The 22,347-nt window shown below is 45.4% G+C and overlaps 1 protein-coding gene across 4 annotated transcripts in view; it reads left to right on the top strand.

Moving 5' to 3' along the window:
• The window catches only part of LOC111863049 (adenylate cyclase type 5), a 144,051-nt gene that overhangs the window by 104,960 nt on the left and 16,744 nt on the right, over positions 1-22,347 (top strand). For all 4 annotated transcript variants that reach the window (XM_023849002.2, XM_033750969.1, XM_033750972.1 and 1 more), the window contains 4 exons: positions 14,899-15,048; positions 18,368-18,489; positions 21,371-21,463; positions 22,088-22,234. In XM_023849002.2, coding sequence (XP_023704770.1) covers positions 14,899-15,048; positions 18,368-18,489; positions 21,371-21,463; positions 22,088-22,234 — 512 coding nt within the window. The remainder of the gene's footprint in view (positions 1-14,898; positions 15,049-18,367; positions 18,490-21,370; positions 21,464-22,087; positions 22,235-22,347) is intronic.

Here is a 22,347-nt window from a genome sequence, read left to right as displayed (position 1 = left end):
AGCACAGGGACACCAACATCACTCTCTGTCCCCCAGATGAAACCCAGACACGTTCCACTTCTTTCCCCGTGCCCCTCTGCCTCTTTGTGCGATTGTTACAACCCGAGAACCCTTCACGGAATTTCATGAAATTTCAGTTTGCGAGGGGGGCAATTTTACTAAAATCTGTTGGCACGTTCCAAGTGTGGATAAAATCCGATAGCAATGACAGACACTTTACCCGCGTTTCTGCCCCATCTCGGGCCCACGTCGCTAAAAAGTTTGGGTGCAAAAAATGTTTGGAACAAAAGTTTGGGGGAAAAAGAGACACAGTTTTTTGCCCGGTTCATTTTCCCCGAGTTGTGCAGTTTCCGAGATAATGAGAGAGACAGCAGCGAGCTGAGGCACCAGAACCTGCGTTGCGTGCCGCCATTTCGTAACTCCTTGTTTGCTGCGTACGCACGTGCAAGTCTCCAAGCTAGTCTTCCAGTTCAAGGTCCCCTCCCCTTTCAAATAATTGTCTAACTTCCCTCATAAAGGAAAATTGATTTTTATACAGCATGACTCAGAAATGGCTTGTTCTTCTCAGTATTTATTAATCGTATAATTTATAGAACTAAACAAATTCGCGGGTGAGTTGAGAAATTCGTGCCATCTCTTCTGCATCGAGAGTACACATACCTATATATATATATATATATATATATATATATACGTACCTTCGCGGCTAATAACCAGCTTCATGGAGCTGAGCCCTTCTTGGGAAGCCGCCAGTCGCTCAGCTACTCAAGAAATTTCCAGCATTTAACGAAACCCGGAGGTTCATTACCGTGTTCACTGGAGCCCTCCCCTGATCCATATCCTGAGCCAGATAAATCCAGTCGACATCATCCCATTCTGTTTCTCTCTAAGATCCGTTGTACTACTATCCTCCCTCCTACATCTAGGTCTTCATAGTGGTCTCTTTCCTTCTGGCTTTCCGATCAAAACCTGTATGCATTCCGATTCTTCTTAATGCGTGCTATATGCTCTGCCCATCTCATCCTTCTTGACATCATCTTTCAAATTGTACTTGGCGAAGAGTACATATTACGAAGCTCCTCATTATGCAGTTACAACAACAACAACATCGATCCAGGGACTTGCTATCTAGATTAGGGTGTTTATTGTTTGCCGTAATCCCTCTGGACAGATACCAGGATAGTACCTCCAATTGGCCACGACCACTTCCTTCCACATCCCAGCATTCGGTCCTGTGTAAATGAGCTGGTGGCAGACTCGGTAACTGAAGCCACGCACACAATTGGATCCCCTTGAGTGCGGCTAATTTCATGCTGAACAGCTTCTGTAACGGAAATTAAAACTTCACAGGTCAGGCCCTGTTATCAACAAACTGCCGCAGGGTGCGCCGTGTTTGTTTTTGCGCCTCTGTTGTTTCATTTTTCTGTGGTCATGGAAACGAGATCCATTCTCACGTCGAAACAGATCGTTTTGTATGTATAGAAAACAAATTGCTGCGGCAGTGCGTGTTGAAGCTAGTTCACGCGATCAACCGCTAGAACTCGCTGCTGGCGGGCGGAAACTTTCTTTTTCTATTACTAGTGGGGTGGGACTAAGTCCCTTGTACTGCTGCCACTTCTGGCCTATTTTACCAGCCCCAGATGATAGGTGAGGGTGATTGTGGAGCAATTGGTGGAATGAAGATTGGCAGGGGAAACCGAAGTACTCGGAGAAAACCTGCCCCAGCGCCACTTTGTCCACCACAAATCCCACTTGACATTAGTTGTCAGTACGACAGAAATCTGCAAACAAACACAGTGTTTGATCACCGGAGTGCCAGGTTGCTCACAAGAGGCCAGTAAACGTAACGTGTCGTTTGGAACCTTCTAACGCGTTGTCTTGTGCTTAGGATTTAAAGCGTCAATAAACTTCTATCTGTAAACGGACAAATTTAATTAAGATAACTGGCCTTGGATTGTACCTCGTATAGTCTGGTAGAACGTAACTGATATTCGGGTGAACCTACTCCCTAATATCTTCAGATCTGAAGGTAGAAACAGAAAATTCAATCGAAATGTTTGTGGCTTTGCACCAAACTAGACGGCGCCACATCCCATAAGACAGTAACTTCGTGTCTACCATACCGAGAATTTGACATATCACATGCAACTTAATTGTTCGTTAAGAGCTGAGACGTCTCGGAGACCTGAAGATAATTCTGAGTTTTATTGCAACAGGAGTTTCAGGTGCCGTTTAGACGCTGCAGGCCGTAGGCTTTCGAGAGCGTTCAAATTTTAAAGAACTGGGCACTCCTGATGAGGTGAATTAGCTTGGTCATGACATCTGCCCCGCCGAACAGTTTGGCATAGCACTAAAGCTTTTGCCCCGCATTCGGGGGGTGCTCACTTCGGATCTCGGCGTAGACATCAACAGTCCTGACTTTGGTTTTTCGTGGTATTCCTCCGTCCCTCCCCGGCAATTCGAGGATAGTATTTCGATTATGCCAGAACCGCTGCCTTCCAAATCCTTTCGATTCATCATGCGGCGCTATGCAGTGTAGCTAATGACGCCATCGCAAAATAGTCCACAGGGAGGACGCTCGGGAGGGAGAATGTGACGAGTCAGGTGACGGGTTGGCATGGAGGGAGAGTCCGACAGCGCCTTTATGAACAGAAATTCAGGCAGGAGCCTGAAATTCGAAATGGGAGAAACAGAAGAAATATGAGCGGTGCGATTGCAGCGCCTCAGAGAGCGGCGGAAGAGACGAATAACATTTGATCTGCCGGATGGCTCAAATGTCCCATGCATAACTAAACAAGGAGCTGTAATTGAAAACTTTTAACAACCAGTAGAAGAAGACAGACGGAGCTTGGGCCCGGGAGACAGGAGACGTCTGCACAGAATTCGTGAAAACAACTGAGTAGCCCGCGTCGTGTTTACTTTCCTCGTTCATCTATTTTAACAGAAGAACTGAATTTTTACTGAAAATTTTCACGTTTCAAAACAAAGTTTTTTTATGTAAATGTGATTACGTGAGCATCACACACCCTGAGTCGCCAGCTCAGAAAGTGTCTGTCTGTAGAGACAATAGCACAGCGAAGCAAGCGATTTCTGTGTGAAGGTCCATACAAGTGAGACATCGAACAGATAAAGATGTAACTTTCCTGTTACAGGGATCGCGTAGCCGATTAAATGGAAGGCTTGTATATGTTTGGTACGGTCACCTGTTCTATCAGGCCGCGCAATGAATACACAGTTTTCGTTTCGTTTTTGAGATTACTGTGTTTTGAGATCTGACGTTTCGGGTCGGAACCTGAGCGTGGAGGCTGCATGTTGCTCCGAAACCTTGCTACAGTTCTAGAAGATTCCACGACTTCGCGTCTCAGAAAACAATAATTTTCATACCTGTATCTACTTGTATGCATCTTGTTCACCGTTCCTGAGTTCACTGACGTGAAAACCTCAGATCGGGAGCAATTACTTTCTTCATGCTAAAGCTTTTTTTTATTGCGAGTGGGGTGGGACTAAGTCCCTTGTACTGCGGCCACTTCTGGCCTATTGTACCAGCCCCAGATGATAGGTGAGGGTGATTGTGGAGCAATTTGTGGAATGAAGATTGGCAGGGGAAACCGAAGTACTCGGAGAAAACCTGCCCCAGCACCACTTTGTCCACCACAAATCCCACTTGACCAGACCAGGAATCGAACCCTGTCACCGCTGTGGGAAGCCAGCGACTAACCGCTTGAGCTATGGCGCGGCCTGTTGATGCTAAAGCTTAGTCACCATACACGTGTGTTGTGATGCAGGCGGGTATGAACTTGCCATTTGTCACTCCGCATGAAGTCAGGTTGCGATATGAAGAGCGCCGTGCAGAGCGGCAACTTCTCTGACTCGCCTGTGTTGCGTATAGTCTGTCGATCTGTTGCAAGGGAAATACTTCTCTTAGTAAGCGCTTCGGTTCCAGTTGCTAGTTCTCGACACTTGGAGTTGCTTTCCACCCGGGAATCGTCTCTTCGCGGTAATTGCTTCAGCCGTTTCCCTGCTACATAATCACTCGAGCGTTCAAATGCCGTGGTGGTGAGACTCCACTTGTTTCTTGACCACCGCGCCTCCTAGTTGCCTTGACGTTAACAGTGGTCCCAGCTCTTTAAATCCTGTTTACGTTACAGAGTGCAGCACTTGTACAGTTCATTTTTCAAATTAAACCGAGTCGTTTCGCCACATAGGCTTCATTTCTTTATGACGTCACGGTCCCTGCCGTCTGTCCTTCACAATTCCGTGTTTCCATTCTTCCCCAGCTTCAGCAGCAGTTATTACTTTTATATCTATATATATGTATATTTGTATATTGTAAACCTTTTCCTTTGTACTCCACTTCTCGCCTTGCTCGCCTGTTTTTTTTTATTATTTTTACAAGCCGGTCCCCCCTTACGTTCCCCCCTCCGTTATATTAAGTTATGTTTTCATCTGAATCAGTTTCTGCTGAAGTCACATGGAGCGCAACAATGGGTTCATACTCTGTTCTCCTGTCTTTTGTCTCCAAGACATACGAACACACGCCGCGTCTCATTGCCAGGGTAGCGACAGGGTTCCGAAGGACCGTTTCACAAAGTGACAGTGTTCTCAGTCCAGTTACTGCGCGTGTGCGTGCTTTTCCTCTTCCCCTCCTCACCTCTGCTCTAAGTTCCTGTACATAATATTTACACATTCAGTTCCTGCCTACGTGATCCGGGATAGCGACTCGCTACGGGCTGGACGGCGGGGTGTCGGAGTTCGAGTCCCATCAACGTTGTCCAGACCGGTTCTGGGGCCCACCCAGCCTACTAACCCAATGGGAACCAGGAACTCTTACCCCAGGGATAAGGCGGCTTGGACATGGGGCTGACAACTCATGTCCAACTCCTGCCGAGGTCAAAAATACGTGGACCTAAACATACACTCCCCCATACGCCTTCATGGTGTACTTCTTAATTAGTTAACCACAGGGGCAACTTTACCTTCTTTTGCCCTTACATAGAGGAACGGATGTTTCTTTCAGTGACCCTTCCGGCCCATTTAGGTCCCTGGCCTCTTATGCAGCTCTGTGAACATTTTTCATAGACGGTGGGACTCCTTGGACGGGGGATCAGCCCGTCGTAAGGCCGCTACCTAAACCCAGGATAACACAAACACACAATAGACGCATACACACACGAAACGTCCATACTTTAAGTGGGTTTCTAACCCGCGATCCCAGCGTCCGAGCAAGCGAAGACAGTTCATGCCTTAGACCGCGCGGCTACTGTGACCGGCAGAGGAATACTCTTGCATTCTGAAGGTGCCCAGTTCAAATCTCAACTGGTAGAGATTCTCCGCGGTTTCCTCCGGCCTTTCCAACTGAATGTCAGGATAGTTGCTCAGTTAGGCAACGCCCACGTCCGTCAGAGTCTTGCCGTCTTCGCTACTGACGGCGTCCCTGCCAGAAGCAACACGCACCGTCTCCCTTGCAAAGACCAGTCGATTAATACAACAGAGAAACAACCCCTGTTTATTGTAACAATCACGCGAAACACACAATAAACAGAAGCGCGTGCGCACAATGCTGTCTGTTTATTGGTATTGAAGCAGGCGGTGTGAACACTTGGCAAGATGCCCCACGGCCTGGCATGTCAACAGACGTACCCTACACACAATCTCGTTCCGCTCCGACAGCGTACAAACGCACGAGACAATTTACGAGTTTATGCCGCCCGTTTTGGGCTGCATTCGTCCCACACTTTCTTTCAGGACCCTCCGAAACGTCATCCGCATGTCGGACACTATCCATGAGAAGGCTCTGTTCCTTCTCCTTTCGCCTCGAGTGAGTTGTAAGAGTGGGACATGATCGTCTGCAGGAGGCGACTCGCGTCCAGTGTTGGGGGGGGGGGAGACATGTGCCTTATTCGCAGGTAATCATGTGATATTACTCTGTTTCTTGGGAAACAATTTCCTCCGCCGCGGAGATGGTGCCCTCTGCTGGCAGATGAACTGATCGACATCTCGCGCCAACTTTTATACTGTAGAATCGCGTCATGCAGAAATGTTATGACAGCGCATATGCTAAACTGTGTTGTAAACACTATAATAGCAAGCGAAATGGAACGTGTTAAAATCAGGCAATCTATGGGACTAACGTGGGTTCCTCTTCTCAGCGATTGCATAACCACGCATGCGTGTGTGTTGACAGTAGCGATTAGCTTGCACGCATGAAAAGTGAGTGACGATGATGTATCATTTCCAACTTTAGTTTTATAGTATAACCGCTTGCTATCATTCATAGGAACTTTCGCCTTGACATATCTTCTCAGTACTTAATTAAACAATATTTCTAAAGAGAAAATACAAAAAAGTAAAGTTTTCCCTGTGCTTAATTACTTAAACACTGCGACATGAAGGTGGAGGTATAGCTACACCGTTCTTGACCTTGGCACTAAATGGAATTGCGTGGATAGTTTCACTCCCCGGCCGCTCTACCCCCGGGGAAATCGCTCCCGGGACCCAATGGATAGGCCCCAGAATCGGTCTGGACGCTACGACGAAGAGGAAACTCTTGCCCCAGCCTGGAATCGAACCCCAATCATTCAGCCTGTAGCCCGTCGCTGTATCGACTGACCTATCTTCACTCCTAAAGATAAATGCCATGCGCAGCAAATTATGCATAAAAGACGGCGTGTGAACTCTTACGGTTTCTAAAGCTCAAGATATAATAAATTGAACCTATGAAATTCTGTGACATACTCAGAGCGGGAGAGAACTGTGTATTGAAACGATATATCGCGTTCCTAGCAGTGAAAGTGTCACTTGATCTGATCATTTCGGTAATAAATTTGCATTTAACCCTATAAACATAAAAAATTATACTTTTCGGCAGCCGAAATTGACAGTCTTGTTTGTTTGTCAAATATCACTTTGCTCTTAGAGTTTCTGTGAGTCAAACAGCATAAGTACACGCGCTGGAGGGGGGATGCAAATGTGTGTTGCAGCGCTTGATGCATATCGGTATCCTGCAGTACAGTACGTCTCCTCAGGAAACCGCTGACTCTCGTGCTTATTGTCGACTCCTCCTTACTGAACGCCGTCCAATTTGTCACCTGCTAATGGCTCTATGTACCTTTCCGATATTCCACTCTTGTCTGCACTAACAGCCAGCCAATAGCGTGTTCCCTTGTTCCGCTGAGAGCGCCTGATCCCGCACATTAGAGCATGACATGTGTCCGCCATGTCGAAAGCGAGCTAATAGCGCGGCTGTGCATTTCCTCTCCATAAGGCTACCACTTCCTTCCACATCCCTTCCAGTTCATTCGACCCAGCGCAATCGGAGGCACTCACAATACCGTCAGATGAACCGTAATGTAAGGCCCTGCCGTCACTTCCGGCGTTCCTTGCCAGGTCTACCCCTCACCGAGTCACAACCTGTACGCGTCTCCAAGCAGAATTAGAATGATCAAGTCAAGGAGGATGAGATGGGCAGGGCATGTAGCGCGAATAGGGGACAGAATGAATGCATGTAGGATGGGAAATCCGGAAGGAAGGAGACCACTGGGAAAATCAAGACAGAGGTGGGTGGATGATATTAAAATGGATCTTAGATAAATAGGATGGGATGGTATTGATTGGATTGATCTGTCTAAGGATAGGGGCCAGTGGAGGGCTCTTGTGAACACGGTAATGAACCTTCGGGTTCCATAAAATGCTGAGAAATTCTTAAGTAGTTGCACGATTGGCGGCTTCTCAAGAAGTGCTCAGTTCCATGAGTGAGTGAGTGAGTGAGTGGGTGAGTCCGACGTTTAACGTCACACGCACAAATAATAAATTATAAACCGTTTCCGTTATATAGTATACTACACTTCACATGTCTACATCAAAATATTATCAGTACTCACAGAATAGACACGATACACTGAATACTGCACACTCGTTTGCTACTTGCTACGCAGCTAAAGTTCATGCAACGTGTCGACACTCGACAATTCGTTGCTATGGTAACCCGAACTTGCGTAGTTTCAGAGCTCCTAACAAACGTGTTTATGTATACAGGGGACATAATATGAATGATGAATATAAGCAGATAAGTAGTTGTTTATTATATTAAGAAACTACTATTATCACGTATGAGGGGTTAGCATGACTGATAACTGTGGGTTCTAGAGCTGATGATTGGATTTATTGGACAGTTACAATCAGTGACTCTCTACGACTCCCTCTACTCCTTGCCGAACCACGAGTGTCTTCTCTTCTGCTGTGACGAAGGCGAATTCCTGCTCACACCATGAGCTGCCTAAAGGCCGTTTGCCTCAGGAAGGTATCTTGAAGGGTCTTTACGGGTCCCTATGTAGCCTAGTTCTTATCCATGGAAATCCTTTGTTACGGATCCGTTGTCATGAAAACCTCCATATTCAGGCATTCGCTACTAATTAACCGAAGTTCTGTTGTTGCTTAGCAACGGGTTTCTCTGTCTCTATAGCTTAATGCCTTGAGTAAACTCGTCACAACGTTAATAGGCCTGTAATTCTTTCTAAACCCCAAGAACTTTTTCGGACGGGGGTCGCATTAATTCTGGAATGATATCTTATGTAAATATAAGTTACTGACCATAGTGAGATGTGGAAAAGATCAGCTTCGTTCACGGAGGTTTTGAAATATCCCGGCAACTCTTAGTGCACATGTCAACACCAAGCTTAGTCGAAATCCGTCCAGTAGTTCTGGCAGACATAGGCTCCCCATTCGTTCCTTGCAAATAGGGAGCCCTGCGGTTGCCTTGGGACGCCTTTGACTGAAGGAGCCACCCTGGTGGCTAATCGATGGCAACTCTCACGTTGAGTCACCGCAGATGGCGTGTGACGTATTTATTGTCCTTTGGTTAGAAGACGGATAAAGTAATAGCTCCCGTGCCCATAGCGACAGTCGTCTGCCATGAGGAAACGGGCGAGTAACGGGACTGACATTCAGTTTTTCTTGTTTTTAGTTAATGTCTCTGCCACCTGTCACGTGTACGCGTCACCTGTCATCTCTCCGTGACCCCCGTGACGTTTGCTGAATGCTGGCTGCAACAGTGCTATCTGTTTGTACAGTTTCCATCTGATTGCATATTGTACTGAGTGCAGACGGCGTTGTCAAATTCCGTTGTGTCGAACAGAAATATTTCAGACCGCAGCGTTGCCCTACGCTCTGTGAATTCAAATGTACCGCACAACTACAATTTACCAATGACTGACGTGCATACAAAACGTTGACGTTTGGATTGTGAAACGTTTGTCAGGGTCTTGAACGATACGTGTCATGCCTCAGGCTGTTAGACTTTTGTTTCTTGATGCGTAGGCATGGGTTCAGTCCCAGGACAGTCCATGTGGAACTGTATCAGGCAATTTTTACATACTTCAGGCATGTCTTAATATTTCAAGCATAGACCAATTCACGCTAAAAACAACCTCACATCCAACGCTAAAAGATAATACAACCATTTGGGGGGGGGATGCATGGAATTACATTCACTGCAAAACAATTGGACAGCAATTCCAGTTACGTCACGACAACTCCACAAGGCACACACCACAGAGTTACCTGTAATATTAGAAACTCCTTGTGCTGACTAATCACCAAACACCAAAAAGTCATCTGGCACATTAAAAACGCCGGGATAGCGCAGTCGGTATAGCAACTGGCTGGACGATCGACTGGTCGGAGTTCGAGTCCCGGCGTGATCGACAATTTTCACCCCTCCATGACTTTCAAACCGGCTCTGGGGTCCACTCATCCTTTGATACCAAGAGTAGCGGGGACTCTTTCCCCAGGGGGTAATTCGGCCGGGTCGTGAAGCTGACCACTCATCTCCACCTAGTGCCCCTGCAGCCATGGAGCTCACCCACAACACGGACAAACAAATACTTTAAATACACCGCCCCACCGCTTTTCACTAATTGTCTTGAAAACGTTTTAGCTAAATTCCTGAAGCTACTTGGGTTCAGCCTTCCGCGTATAACAACATATCTGGTTCGTGAGTGCTCGTGTTGCTCTGTCAGTGTACTGAGATGGATCCATTTAACTGGCAATTCAATGTTCTCTAGGTCCATGTCGTCCTGTAGTGGGATGCAGAAAATAGAAATGAGTGTTAACAGTCAATCAATTATTGTGTTGACGGCTCCTAAAATGGCTTTAGCATTGGGCACGGTTTCAGTGGAGCGACTTTCCTCCAAGTACTTCAGTTTCTGCTGCCAGTAACGCATCTACCTATGCTCCACAGGCCGTACCAGCCGCCGCTGTATCGAAACGTCCGCCATCACTTATGGCTGGACCTTAGATACGATGAAAATAAAGGTAAAGTTATCCCTGTGTTTAATTAGTTAAACACCACGCCAAGATGGCATATGGGGGAGTGGAGGTATAGCTCCATCATTCTTGATCTCGTTGCTAAATGGAGGTGAGTGGTCAGCTTCACGCTTCTCCACTTTACCCCCCGGGAAAGAACCCCTCCCCGTCCCCATTGGATGGGTGGACCCTAGAGGCGATCTGGACGTCGTGGCGTAGAGAGAAATTTCTTACCCGTGCCGGGAATCGAACCGCGGCACTCTATCCCGCAGAAAATACGATAGATTAATAAAAGCATCCATTGTCATGAGGATGTCTCTGTTCTGTCCTTGGCTCTAAGATTCCAACCTTGTTCTGAGTACGTCTTTTGAAACTGGTATTTTTGACGTAATGTTAGATGCTGGATCAGCGCTTTGAAGTATGCTACAGTCGCATCCCACCCGGTGCTGAGTAGCGGGCCGGCTCTTCGTGTCGGAGTTCAAGAGTAAAGGGAATAAAGTCTTGTAAAATGGCAACAGCGCCCATAAAGCTTCTCCATTACTGTAGAAAACCTGAAATGAGAAAGTGTTCCTTCGGCCCCGCGTTCGTAAAGGTTAAATGTGCATGTACAGTCTGATTTTTTAGACGTGGCCAGTATCAGCTGAATGCGCAGTGGATCTGGACAACGGACAGAACATGTAGGCGGGGAAGGGGATAGGAGGGCGGTACCCATTGGCGGCGGAATCCACATACTCGATCGGGGTGAAGAAGAACAACAATGCGAGACTCATGGCCAGCCATCAACTGACGCTCAACCTAAAAGTAAATTGTCTCTCGGATCATATGGAATATACGTTGCAGGGATATTTTTAATTCAGAGCACCAGTGTGTAGTAACCTGCTGTCCGCGGGCCAATTTCTTGAATAGAAACTAAAATATTAATGTTCACAGAAACTGTATACCCCGAAGGTCATGAGGATAGAGACAATAGGTTCCTCCGAAACTTTTCTACACATATACAAGATTATACGGTGTTATAAAACAGGAAGACTTTCTTCTTCCGTGATATTACAGATACAAATGTTTCCTTTCATTGTATCAATGTTCCTGTTAATTACAGAAACAATACCAAGTTTTCTTCAGTTACATGTAGTTTGATTTTTAAACAGGACATGATTTCGAGCGCTCCAGGTTGTCTCCTCTGTATTGAATTCTCATCAAGACTGGCGTAGGGTTTCATATCCCTGTAGTTACCGTGAAGACTGATATTCCGACGTACAGAATATATAAATTAACACCAAGAGGCACGGGAAAATGGAATCTGAAAATAAAAGCAAGCTATAAAATTAAGGCAGCTTTTCTCATGTATATGAAGTTATAAATTTGTCTGTTAGATGTCGGGAGAGGATTCTGAGGCAAGGGTGCGCCGTCTGAGAAATGCTCGGACGAGAGACGTTGGTGGCGGTGGGGCTTGTTCTTTGCCAACCGAGTTCTGAAAGTCCCCACCAAAATAGACTCTGGCAATATGTATCTGGAGACAAACTGACGTGGCAGCATCCCATAGTTACAGTCGGCTTGGGGAACAATAGAAGAGGTAGGGGCGCCGCAGCATCCGGTTGTCATGTGTTACGGCAACAATTGAAATGCAAACTCGTACTAAATTAGGAAAGGAAATAAAACATAAAGACAAAAACTTGAAAGAGAATAGGTGAGGAGTATCTCCGTGATGAATTAGGGATACAAGCAGACCTTATTTACAGCAAGTGCCAGTGTGTCGTGTGTGATGTGTAGGCCTCTTATGTCCCTTTGAAAATTTGTCTAAATAATGTATAAGAATTCAGTTCGTACCTCACAGAAAACAAGTTATGTCCCCATAAAAATGACCTGCCGGTTAATGTTGTTTTTTGGGGAAATATTTGCTTTTTATTATGAGAATCGTACGAAACGTATAAGAACCCTTCCTTGGTGAAATTAAGAGCAAATATTAATGCAAGTGGTGCATATATTTACCACAGAGTTTTAAAAGTTTAAGATATTAATTAATTTAATTATGCATCCTCAGCATTTCCGATACATCTGACTCGGATTTCTTCAAAGCCCAATTTCGCAAAACTGTTTCAACTCCGAACAGATATACATACATCAACACGCACCGCACTGAGATAGGGCGAAGCACCTGTTACAGTGTTGCTTACTTTCAATTGGTGCGTTTATAACTTGAGCTGTCTGGTGTGGGTATATCAACCGGAGAGAGGAAATTAATTTGGATTCTTGGCGGGGTTACCATTTGTCCAGGCTGAAGTTTCTGGTTTAGAGCTTCCTCAGTTTGTGTATGTATATGACCGAACAATACCATAAAATAGGTCACTGCCGTCTCCTTCCATATCCATACCTAGTCATCAGGTCATTATTTTCTTACCATCTCATTTGACGATGCATTGGCTTATTCTATTGAAACGGCGTCATCATTTAATTGAATAATCAACCATTATGCTAATACATAAAGCTCTTTATATGACAGTGGTAACTATATTTACCACATGCCTTGACATTCAGTAACTTCCGTATTTCCACAGAAAGAGTATTTATGTGTTTAATATATCTCAGTAACGGAGGAATATATAGAAATGTGTCAGTGAGAGAGACGTTTCGTGGGTTAGGTGCAGCTGCTTTAGTTAATTAGTTACTACATATAAATCCTTCGGAACCGTGCAGCGTTTCCCCATTAGCGTCTTTATTCTGGCGTCGTGGCGACGCGTCTTGTTTCTAAAAGCTAACTTCTGTCACACAGTCCGAAGCGTCTCTGTATTGATTTCATACTGGGCGTGAAGTTTAGCGGCTGGGGCACGGAGTGTCACTCCGGAGCCTGCTGCACCCAATCACGGACCGGCTCTAACAGCAATGGGGTTTCCAAGAATGCGTCCCCCCACAGCCTGACATTTAACTGATTATCTCTAAGAGTTAAGTCATTCTACAAAAAGTAACATGCGCTCAACTGCTTAAGCAATTCTCAGAATTTTGTGGAACCAGAACGTTCATTGCCGTATTCACAAGAGCCCTCCACTGATCTCCATTCTGAGTCAGATGAATTCAGTCTATAGTCTCCCGCCATATTTATTTAAGATCTGTTTTAATATTATTCTCCAATCTGTACCGATATCTTCCTTACAGTGTCTTTCCTTCTGGTTTTCCTACCAGAACTCTGTAACGAACACACACATACACAGACACACCCTGCCCAGCTCATCCTCCTTGCTTTGTTCCCTCTAACGGAATGGATTATGAAGCTGCCCACTACGCAGTTTCTGTCAGCCTCCCCTCACTTCATCCCTCTTCAGTCCAGATATTCTCCTCAGCACCCTGTTCTCAAACACCCTCGGTCTATATTCCTCCCTTAATGTGAAACCAAGTTTCACACCCATACAGAATCACAGGGATTTTTTTATTTTGTTTGTTTTGATCTTTACAGATGGATGGTTCAGTACAGATAACAATGTACACGTATAGTGATTAGTAACATCTCCATAAGGTCCATTGGCAATACAGAAATTAACGTCTTTTTGTTGCAGACAACCGACACGGAGCGCTCGCAATTAAAATAATTCAAGAGCGAACATGAAGTTGTTCTGCATGGTATGGTAAATTGCTTGTGGCCCTCGTCAGCATAGTCCTTTTTGGTTCCGAATCCCACGGGACTCGTGGCCATATTTTACGAGAGGACTATGACAATGCATAAGTGGGATTTATGTGACGGAAAGTTACCTGAAATCTGCCATGATCGCTTCTATATTACTACTAAATCGGGGTTCGATTCCCGATAGGAGTAAGAATCAGCCTTTTATCTCTAATGTCCGTGCTAGCGTTGTAGCTCGCCCAGATTCCTCTGCATTGGGAATATGGTTCTTTTTCCACGGGTAAAGCTGGCTATTCACTTCCGTCTCTTGCCGAGCCTAGGATTACGTGGGTTTGTACCTCCACTTCCCATACGTATTCATGGCAGTTTTACCGTGTAGTCAAGGCTATTGCGAACATCGCTAGGTAAGTAAACCGTAAATGCGTGTGTACGAAGAAGCGAGAGGCCGCCGCGGACAGCGGCTGGCGGAATTTCGGCCGAGAGGAATGTTCTTGCCGTGAGGCGCGTGCCCCCGCCTCTTTTCTGTGTTCTGCTTACGTGCGCACATGTTCTTTATTTTGTTTGTCCTGTACTAAACCCCTACTAAGAAGAACGTGATCTAAAATCTTGAAGTTGTCCTTGGGCTTAATTAATTGAGCACTGTGCCATGAAGGCGTATGGGAGAGCGGAGGCATAGCTCCATCATTCTTTACCTAGGTACTAGAGGGGGAAGGGGTGAGTGGTTAGCTTCATGCCCCAGCCACTTTACCTCCGGGGAAAGAGCCCCCAGTATCCATTGCATAGGAGGCTGCTTGGGCCCCAGAGGCAGTCTGGACGCTATAGAGAAGAGAACATGTTTCGATCGCGCCGGGAACCGAACCCCGACCATCCAGCTCGTCGCTATATCGACCGAGCCATCGCGACTCCGAAGAATATGAACTGGCATATATATTGATCTGGTTGGCATGGTAACAGTGGGTTGTGCGTGGGTCTGTGTGTTCCAGGTGCTGGCGAACATGGTACTGCTGACGAGCACCAATATCGCGGGTGTATTCACGCACTACCCCAGCGAACTGGCGCAGAGACAGGCGTTCTTGGAAACGCGCCAGTGCGTGGAGGCTCGCCTCACCACCCAGCGGGAGAACCAGCAGCAGGTGAAGTATAATATTAAAATGGATGTTAAGGAAACAGGTCACGGCGATGTAGATAGGGTTGAGTTTTGCTCCGGTTTGAATTCAGTAATGGAATTCGTTGAATATTCATGTTCTTAAGGAAAGTCCGTTAGTTAACTGCTTTAGTTGACTGTCGTACGAGTAGTCAGTCAGTCAGTCAGTCAGTCAGTATGCTTGAGCTACTCCAGATTTTGGCATGTCTTCTGGGACATGATGCCATTTTGTCCGGTAGACATTCACCAGGCTTTCGGAGAAACACGCTGCCTCCAGCTACAGGATGAAAAAGTCGGCCCCATCTTCAGAGTTGAAGAATAATGACTCTTCTACTTTGAAGATGGAGTCTGCAGGTTTCTTCGAGACGCTGGTAACTCTGCCAGAATACACGGCGTCACGTTCGAGAAAAGAGCATTGTGCATATTCACCGCCGCCTGTAGAACTTCAAGCCTTTACGTATGACTGAAGGCGTTTCTGAACGTGGCTGAAACAAAGAACTCGGTTTGCTGAAGGAGAAAATGTTTTTCAGAAACGTGCAACAAAATCAACTTGCTGGACGGTATCAAAGGCAGGCTTATACATCTTTTTTCGTTCCCCGAGGAACTCATTTGAAGAGAATGCAATTTGCTGTGTGCCGTGTGTGTTGCCACTCTGTGCGACATGGAACATGGCGTCCCCCCGTCACAATGCGGAGTGATCACACTGTTGCTTTCTTGATTCTAAGATAGCAACGCGAAGGTGTGGGCGCTGTCTGTCTGTCCTCGGAACCCGTTAAACTTGAAATGGCGGGCGCCAGGCGCACTTCATGCTCCAAGTTATTCCTTTTTTTTCTAGGTATAGCCACTTCTAGAGCAAGTTGACGGCTTTTACGCTCTGAAACAAGCTATGTCTGGCCTTGCGTTTATTTACATTTCACGAGCCATTGTACAGGCCGCACTGGCGTGTTTAATGATGCAATTATCTGCACGTTAGCGCCAGCAGCCAGCTGATTCCGTGCTGCCCAATTTCTTGGTCTGTTTGTAGTTATTTTACGTAATCAGGAAATTCTTTTCTCCTTGTGCCCCGCCACCAGCAGCGGCAACCCTGCAAGACAGGAGAACGAAACTAATTGGTCTCTCTTTCTCTTGTACCTGTTATGCCCGTCAATTGGCAGCAATCTCAGCGCATTATTCAGCAATGTAAAACATACTCTTTTGGTAATTACAGAATCAGTGAGAAAGTTGAACTGTTTTTAATCGTGGAGGGGAAGAATTTCTTATCATCTGCGGCCATATTTACACACGCGTCGGCCCTGAACACGCTCTTCGGAAAATCAAATAAATTGGACAATATTTGGAGACGCTAGGGTCCATCTTGCCCCTAGCAACCCTGTCTCTACATTTCTATTGGATCCGCACACGACACAGAATCCGTTTTTAGCACCTTTCCTTATGTTTAAAAAATAAAATGAGGTTTATGAGCTCGCCTGACCACCTTCCTGTCGGTCTGTGTATCCCCCCCCCAAAAAAAATTCCTGAGGTTTATGAGGCGTATGGGGTCACGTTGCTGTCTGCTTGTGTGTGTATCCCACATACGTTTCCGTTTTATATGCGGTCCGTCTCGTATCAAAGGGAATTAAGCGATTAGTTCTTCCCAGAACTTGTTGCCTTCTGTTCTTTTAGTTTCTTGTGCAGTTCAATGTACTTCGCGCTTTCTATGCGCCCTGCCCATCTAACTGTGCTTGATTTGTTGGTTTCAAAGAATCGACTCTACGGAAACTTCTCTGCCACTCGCTTATCAACAATGGGTCTACAAGTCACATGAAGCTCCTCAATGTGTAATTTTCTCCAGCCCTCTTACTGCCAGATATTCTCATCAGCACCCGTCAGTCTGTTCAGGCGCGAGACCAAGTTTCACACCCGTATAAAACGGCTGCACTGATATCCCTTCTCAATCTTCCATATATCTTCTTTCTAAAATTCTTCCCGGCCAAAATTCTCTAAGCATTTCTTTTCTCTCCCCGTTATAGTTAAGTAAATGCAGACCTAGTCTATAGAACACGAAATTGGTGTCCCTTTGAAACTTCCTAACTTCGTTGTAGATTCAGTTTATTCTGAATTGCGGAAAAGCGATTTTAACCTGTAAACTGAATATTCTGTAGATGTCAGTGCCGTAGTCTGCGGCAAGCTCTTCATACCGAATTTTATTAAGCCCTATCTTTATAAAGTACAGAAACAGGCCTGTCAGTCTATTTTAAAACCGTTTTCCTGTGAAACATGATCAAGATTTTACATAATTCTCGACTTTCAGCTTATCATTTTAGTGACGTCAAAATATGTGTTGCTGTTATCTTCTCATGTACCTTAACTGTTGCGTCATTTTGCCGGGAACCTCCCTGAACTTGTGTAGCGGGAGGGGTCTGCTTGCGAGAGCAGGGCACATTTCTGTGGCTTCCTCTTCTCGAAGAAGTCGATGGAAACTTGGTTGTAGACGAACGGATGTTCAATATTCACACGGAGGCAAATCGAAAATCCTGCGCTCCGCAAGTTTCTGTCGCTAGGGGGATTCCCTACATTTAAAGAAATGTTACGCGTGATATTCCTGAGACGCAGGCGCATGCGTAAATCTCAGTAATTTCATTCCGAACCGAACCACACGCGAAGCACGAGAACTCATAAAACGTGTTTTTTTTCACCCCTAAAATTACATCGTAATTTTAATATTAGAGGGCCATATATGCATATGATCATTTCTATATTAGTGTTTCGTCCATTCATGCTATATACCCCACCTATCTTAACTTCATTGATTTGCTCACCATGTTAATGCTTAGGTGAAACGTAACGGTAAAGGTAAAGTAGTCCTGTACTTAACCAATTAAACACTGTGCCATGAAGGCGTATGGGGGAGTGGATGTATAGGTCCATATTTTCTTCACCTTGGCACTAGCTGGAGGTGAGTGGTCAACTTGACGCCACGGCCGCTTTACCTCCCGGTAAAGAGCCCCCAGTACCCACTGGACAGGAGGTTGGTTGGATCCCAGAGCCGGTCTGGACGACATGGAGAAGTGAACAGTTTTTACCCTACCGGAACTCGAACTCCGACCCCTCGGTCATCCAGCCAGTGGATGAAACATAGAAGCAAAGAATTAAATTATATTAAATTTTAGGTTTTTGTGTGATGGAGTGTGGCTGAGAAACATTGAAATCATTTTGTTTTCCTTATTTCATGGCTTCGGAGCGCGATGTGTGTGGTGATTTTGACACTTTTAAAACTGTCAAGGGTGAACTAATTGCATGGCCCTTACCAACACACATTTCTGTTGCAGGAGCGCCTCCTTCTGTCTGTGCTCCCGCGTCACGTGGCCATGGAGATGAAGGCTGACATTGCTGGTAAGCCGAAAGACACCATGTTCCACAAGATCTACATCCAGCGCCACGAAAACGTCAGGTGAGCAGATGCTGCACTAACAAAATTATATCAATGAGAGGTTTTGTCGTCATCAAGTTTGTAAATTTTCTTTTAGATATAGTAGGTCATGGCATTGTTTCTTGTCTGTTCTTACTGCCAATTCCAACAATTGTTAATATAATGGAGACTAAGTATTTAACATCGCGAAGTTCAGGGTGGATTTATTTTGTTTCAGTGGCGGAAAATATGTTCAAAATTTGGTATAAAACTAACTCCGTGGTTTTAGTCCGCAAGCGAACTATACCGACCGAGCGACCGCCGCTTGTCGGTGAAGTTAGTGCCAACTTTAGCGGATAGAGGGTCTCGCGTGATCAGCGTAACGAATCCCCACGGCCGTTAATTTCGGTTTTCTAGACCGGAACCGCTATTTCCTTGAAATATCTCCTCAATTATCCTCATGAGGCTGAGTGGACCCCGTTCCAGACCCAGTACTTCTCAATTTTTAAAATTACGTTCCTTGCTATTTTGTTCAACTTATTGCTGTTGGGATTCGATTATTGCAGATAAATATTTACTGTCTATTTGATCGTGTTTCATTAAATATAGTCTACATTGCACCCAAAAGAAAATTTCAGAAAGCTGATGGTAATCGAGTCTTTATGTTTTACAATTTTATTTGCTCCGTGGACCTGTTTCAATAAAAGGTCATTGAAATTTTTGTATGGAATGTTGGAACAATATTGTAACAAAATTAAGTTCGCCTGTTTACTGTAGACCATAAAATAATATTGTCACGTGATAAGTGACTATAGACGGGGTTTCGGTTGGCAATCGGAGTTGATATTGCACTCCTAAAGAACTCGTGACTGCACTTTACGCATCATTATCACACAGACGAGTCTTCGCAGTCACGCGCTTCACTTCGCTGCTTGGTAGCGGCTTATCTCTCCTCCCGGTGTCACGTCCTCGCAGGCTGGCGGCCATCTCACCAACCTTATTCTCTTCTAACTGCTCTCTCTTAAGTCAAAGTAAATGTTATGTTACGACTGACAGTCAGTCGGTCAGTCTGGCTTAATGTCAAGCACCCATCTGGGGCCGAAATCCAGATTTTTGCTACTCTCAGACAGTTGCGGGTTTGTTGATGTGGGGCGCCGTCTCTGACGAGAGACCTGGAGGGCCAGGTCCGTTTATATATATCCCCCAGGAACAGGATGGTCCAGATATACCCCCAGGCACTGGGTTCCCTTTTCGTCGCCTACTACGACTCGCAGGGTTACGGTAGAGGTATTCTAACTCACCCCCAAGAGAGGGACTGTCTCTTAAGTCCAAGTCCGGTTCTCTTTACGACTGGCGGTTTACTATCTCTTAACGGCAGCTGGTCCTAATGATATAACATCGGCACGGACCGCACAGAAAACACCACTTCCAAAGTTTATCCATTGTTGCTTGTTACACAGACGTTGCCTAGCAATGACTGTTTGTCTGGCTTCACACAGTTCTTGCTTTGAGTAAATATATCACAATAGTTAATCCAAAGTTGTTTAATATTTCAGGATATGAAATGTTCGACCGTGTATACACGACTCCCCGATGATGCCTTCATTTTACGCCCTTCATAGAAAGAACGGATGTTGAAACGTCGAATGCCTAGTGTACGCTGATTCGTGACGTGAGGTTTGTGCATTGAGGGATACAGGGCTAGAAATGTAATCGATTCCCCGAGTCCAGTTTGCACGTGTATGCAAATGTTAACGAGTTCTTGAAAAGCGTGCGTGGCATTATGTATGAAACTTTACTTACGTACAAGTTTCTGTAGAGAAGTTGTCGAGGGGGTAAAATTTGTATCGATGCCTACTCCGTTTGAGTCTGACTCAGAACTGCAGGAGACTACGTGTAACTGCAACCAAGAGCGACATATAGCGAGATTATTGAGTTCCGTCTCCCAAATTAACTGGAGTCAGCCCTCCAGAAGTTACGGAGCTTGTTCCTCGAAGTGTTTCAATAGACGTTCCATGTCGGGCTCTAAAATGTTGGCTTCCCACCGTGTGAGACCGGGTTCAATTCTAGGACAGTTCTAGTCAGATTTGTGGTGAAGAGACTAACACTAGGGAACACGTCTTTGTTTCTCCCCAGCCCATTACAATTTCACCAAAGTTCCTTGCCCTNCCCCCCCCCCCGAAATGTACAACATGCCTGGGTAGCCAGTGTGTTTATCAGCATCGCGCTGTTGCTGTCTACTGCTTCATATCGAGACCAATGATTAGCAGGAAAGTGCGAAAAATTTCGTTGTGCTCCGTAGGGATTGCATCACAAATTCAGCACGACCGAGTCACGTGACACATTTCAAAATAAATAATGTGCTTCTCGTATTTTTATGTATGAATATATTTGCGAGCGTCATGTGCTTCATTGCTGTCGTCATATTTCAAAAGCTGTTTTTGTTTCCGTTGTTATTGTTAGTATTCAAAACCTATCAATGCCACTCAGTTTTGGTTCTGTACAGCTGCTGCCACCTATGGAGCGAAATCGGAATTATTTGGACAGTCTCTGTCTCCCTCGTTTATACTCGACTAACACCAGTATCTGAAGAGACGAAGCATTGGTCTAGTTAAACCTTTAGGGACCGATGGTTACTATATGCACCACAGTTCTGTCTATGTGTTCCCTATGCTGATATCGGTGAAAAATGGGCATAAGAGGAATTGTTTGGGGTGCCTTTTCCTCTGCTTCTAGAGTAGTTGATATAGTGCGGCTAATGCCTTCAGATGTGTGGCTTTCTCTTGTCCTTGGTCCGTGGGAACAACTAGGGCATTCCACATTCCCGAGTTTTGCTTTCCTGCCAGCATGGGGTGCTTGCGAACTTCTGAGCTGGTATCAGAAGTAATGGGACATGAAGTTTGTGTTGTGTGCTGTGTTGCAGCATCCTGTTTGCTGATATATGCGGCTTCACAAGTCTGTCAGACCAGTGCACAGCTGAGGAGTTGGTACGCCTGCTCAACGAGCTCTTTGCCAGGTATTGTCTGTCTGTCTACCTGTCATTCAGCTCAGATTGTGACTGATGATGTAACATTTGCAGAGTGTGTCAAAATGTTTGTCACTATCATAATAAACATAATGTTGCTTTATGTGCTGTGAGAGGGGCTGAGTCATGATTGCGTAGAAGTTGCCCATGGTCTCTCGTCGTTACCCCCTCAGGTTGCTCTTCAGCAACCTCTGATTTTGAGACTGTTCCATCCATGTCCTTGCTGAGTACCTGCAGTGCCAGCTCATGAGTTTGCACAATATATTAAAATCAGATAAACATTTATGTGGATCAGTTGCTGCTGTACAGATTGTACTGTAGGTTATTTCACACTTCTGAGTGATAGTAAGTGAACATATCTTTATTTAACCTTCCTCATTCTCAATAAGATATCGCCTTGCTGTGTATCCCCCCCCTTTTTTTTTTGAGGCTTATGAGATCACCTTGCTCTCTGTCGATGTATCCCCTTAATTTTTGTTAAGAGGCTTATGAGATAGTCTTGCTGTCTGTGTCCCCCTACCATTTTTTTTTTGTATTCTATGCAGTCCATGATGCATCAGAAGAAAGTGTGCGATTAGTTCTTTCCAGAAATTCTTGTTTGTTGTTATTACACAGATTTGATCGCCTGGCTGCTGAGCACCACTGCCTTCGCATTAAGTTGCTAGGAGACTGCTATTACTGTGTCTCAGGGCTTCCTGAAGCCAGACCTGATCATGCGCAGTGCTGTGTAGAAATGGGACTCGATATGATCGACGCTATAGCGCAAGTATACTTATTACTTACACAGGGTGTTTATTTTATTGCGCAAGCAGTAGGAGTGCAAGGAAAGAGTGATGACATATATGTGGGGTCTTTGCAGAGCTCAAGTGTAAATC

This window comes from Cryptotermes secundus, unplaced genomic scaffold (assembly GCF_002891405.2).
Source record: "Cryptotermes secundus unplaced genomic scaffold, Csec_1.0 scaffold1274, whole genome shotgun sequence".
NCBI classification, from domain to species: Eukaryota; Metazoa; Arthropoda; class Insecta; order Blattodea; family Kalotermitidae; genus Cryptotermes; species Cryptotermes secundus.
The sequence above is the reverse complement of the archived record's forward strand: the minus strand, read 5'-3'. Positions and strand labels throughout refer to the sequence as shown.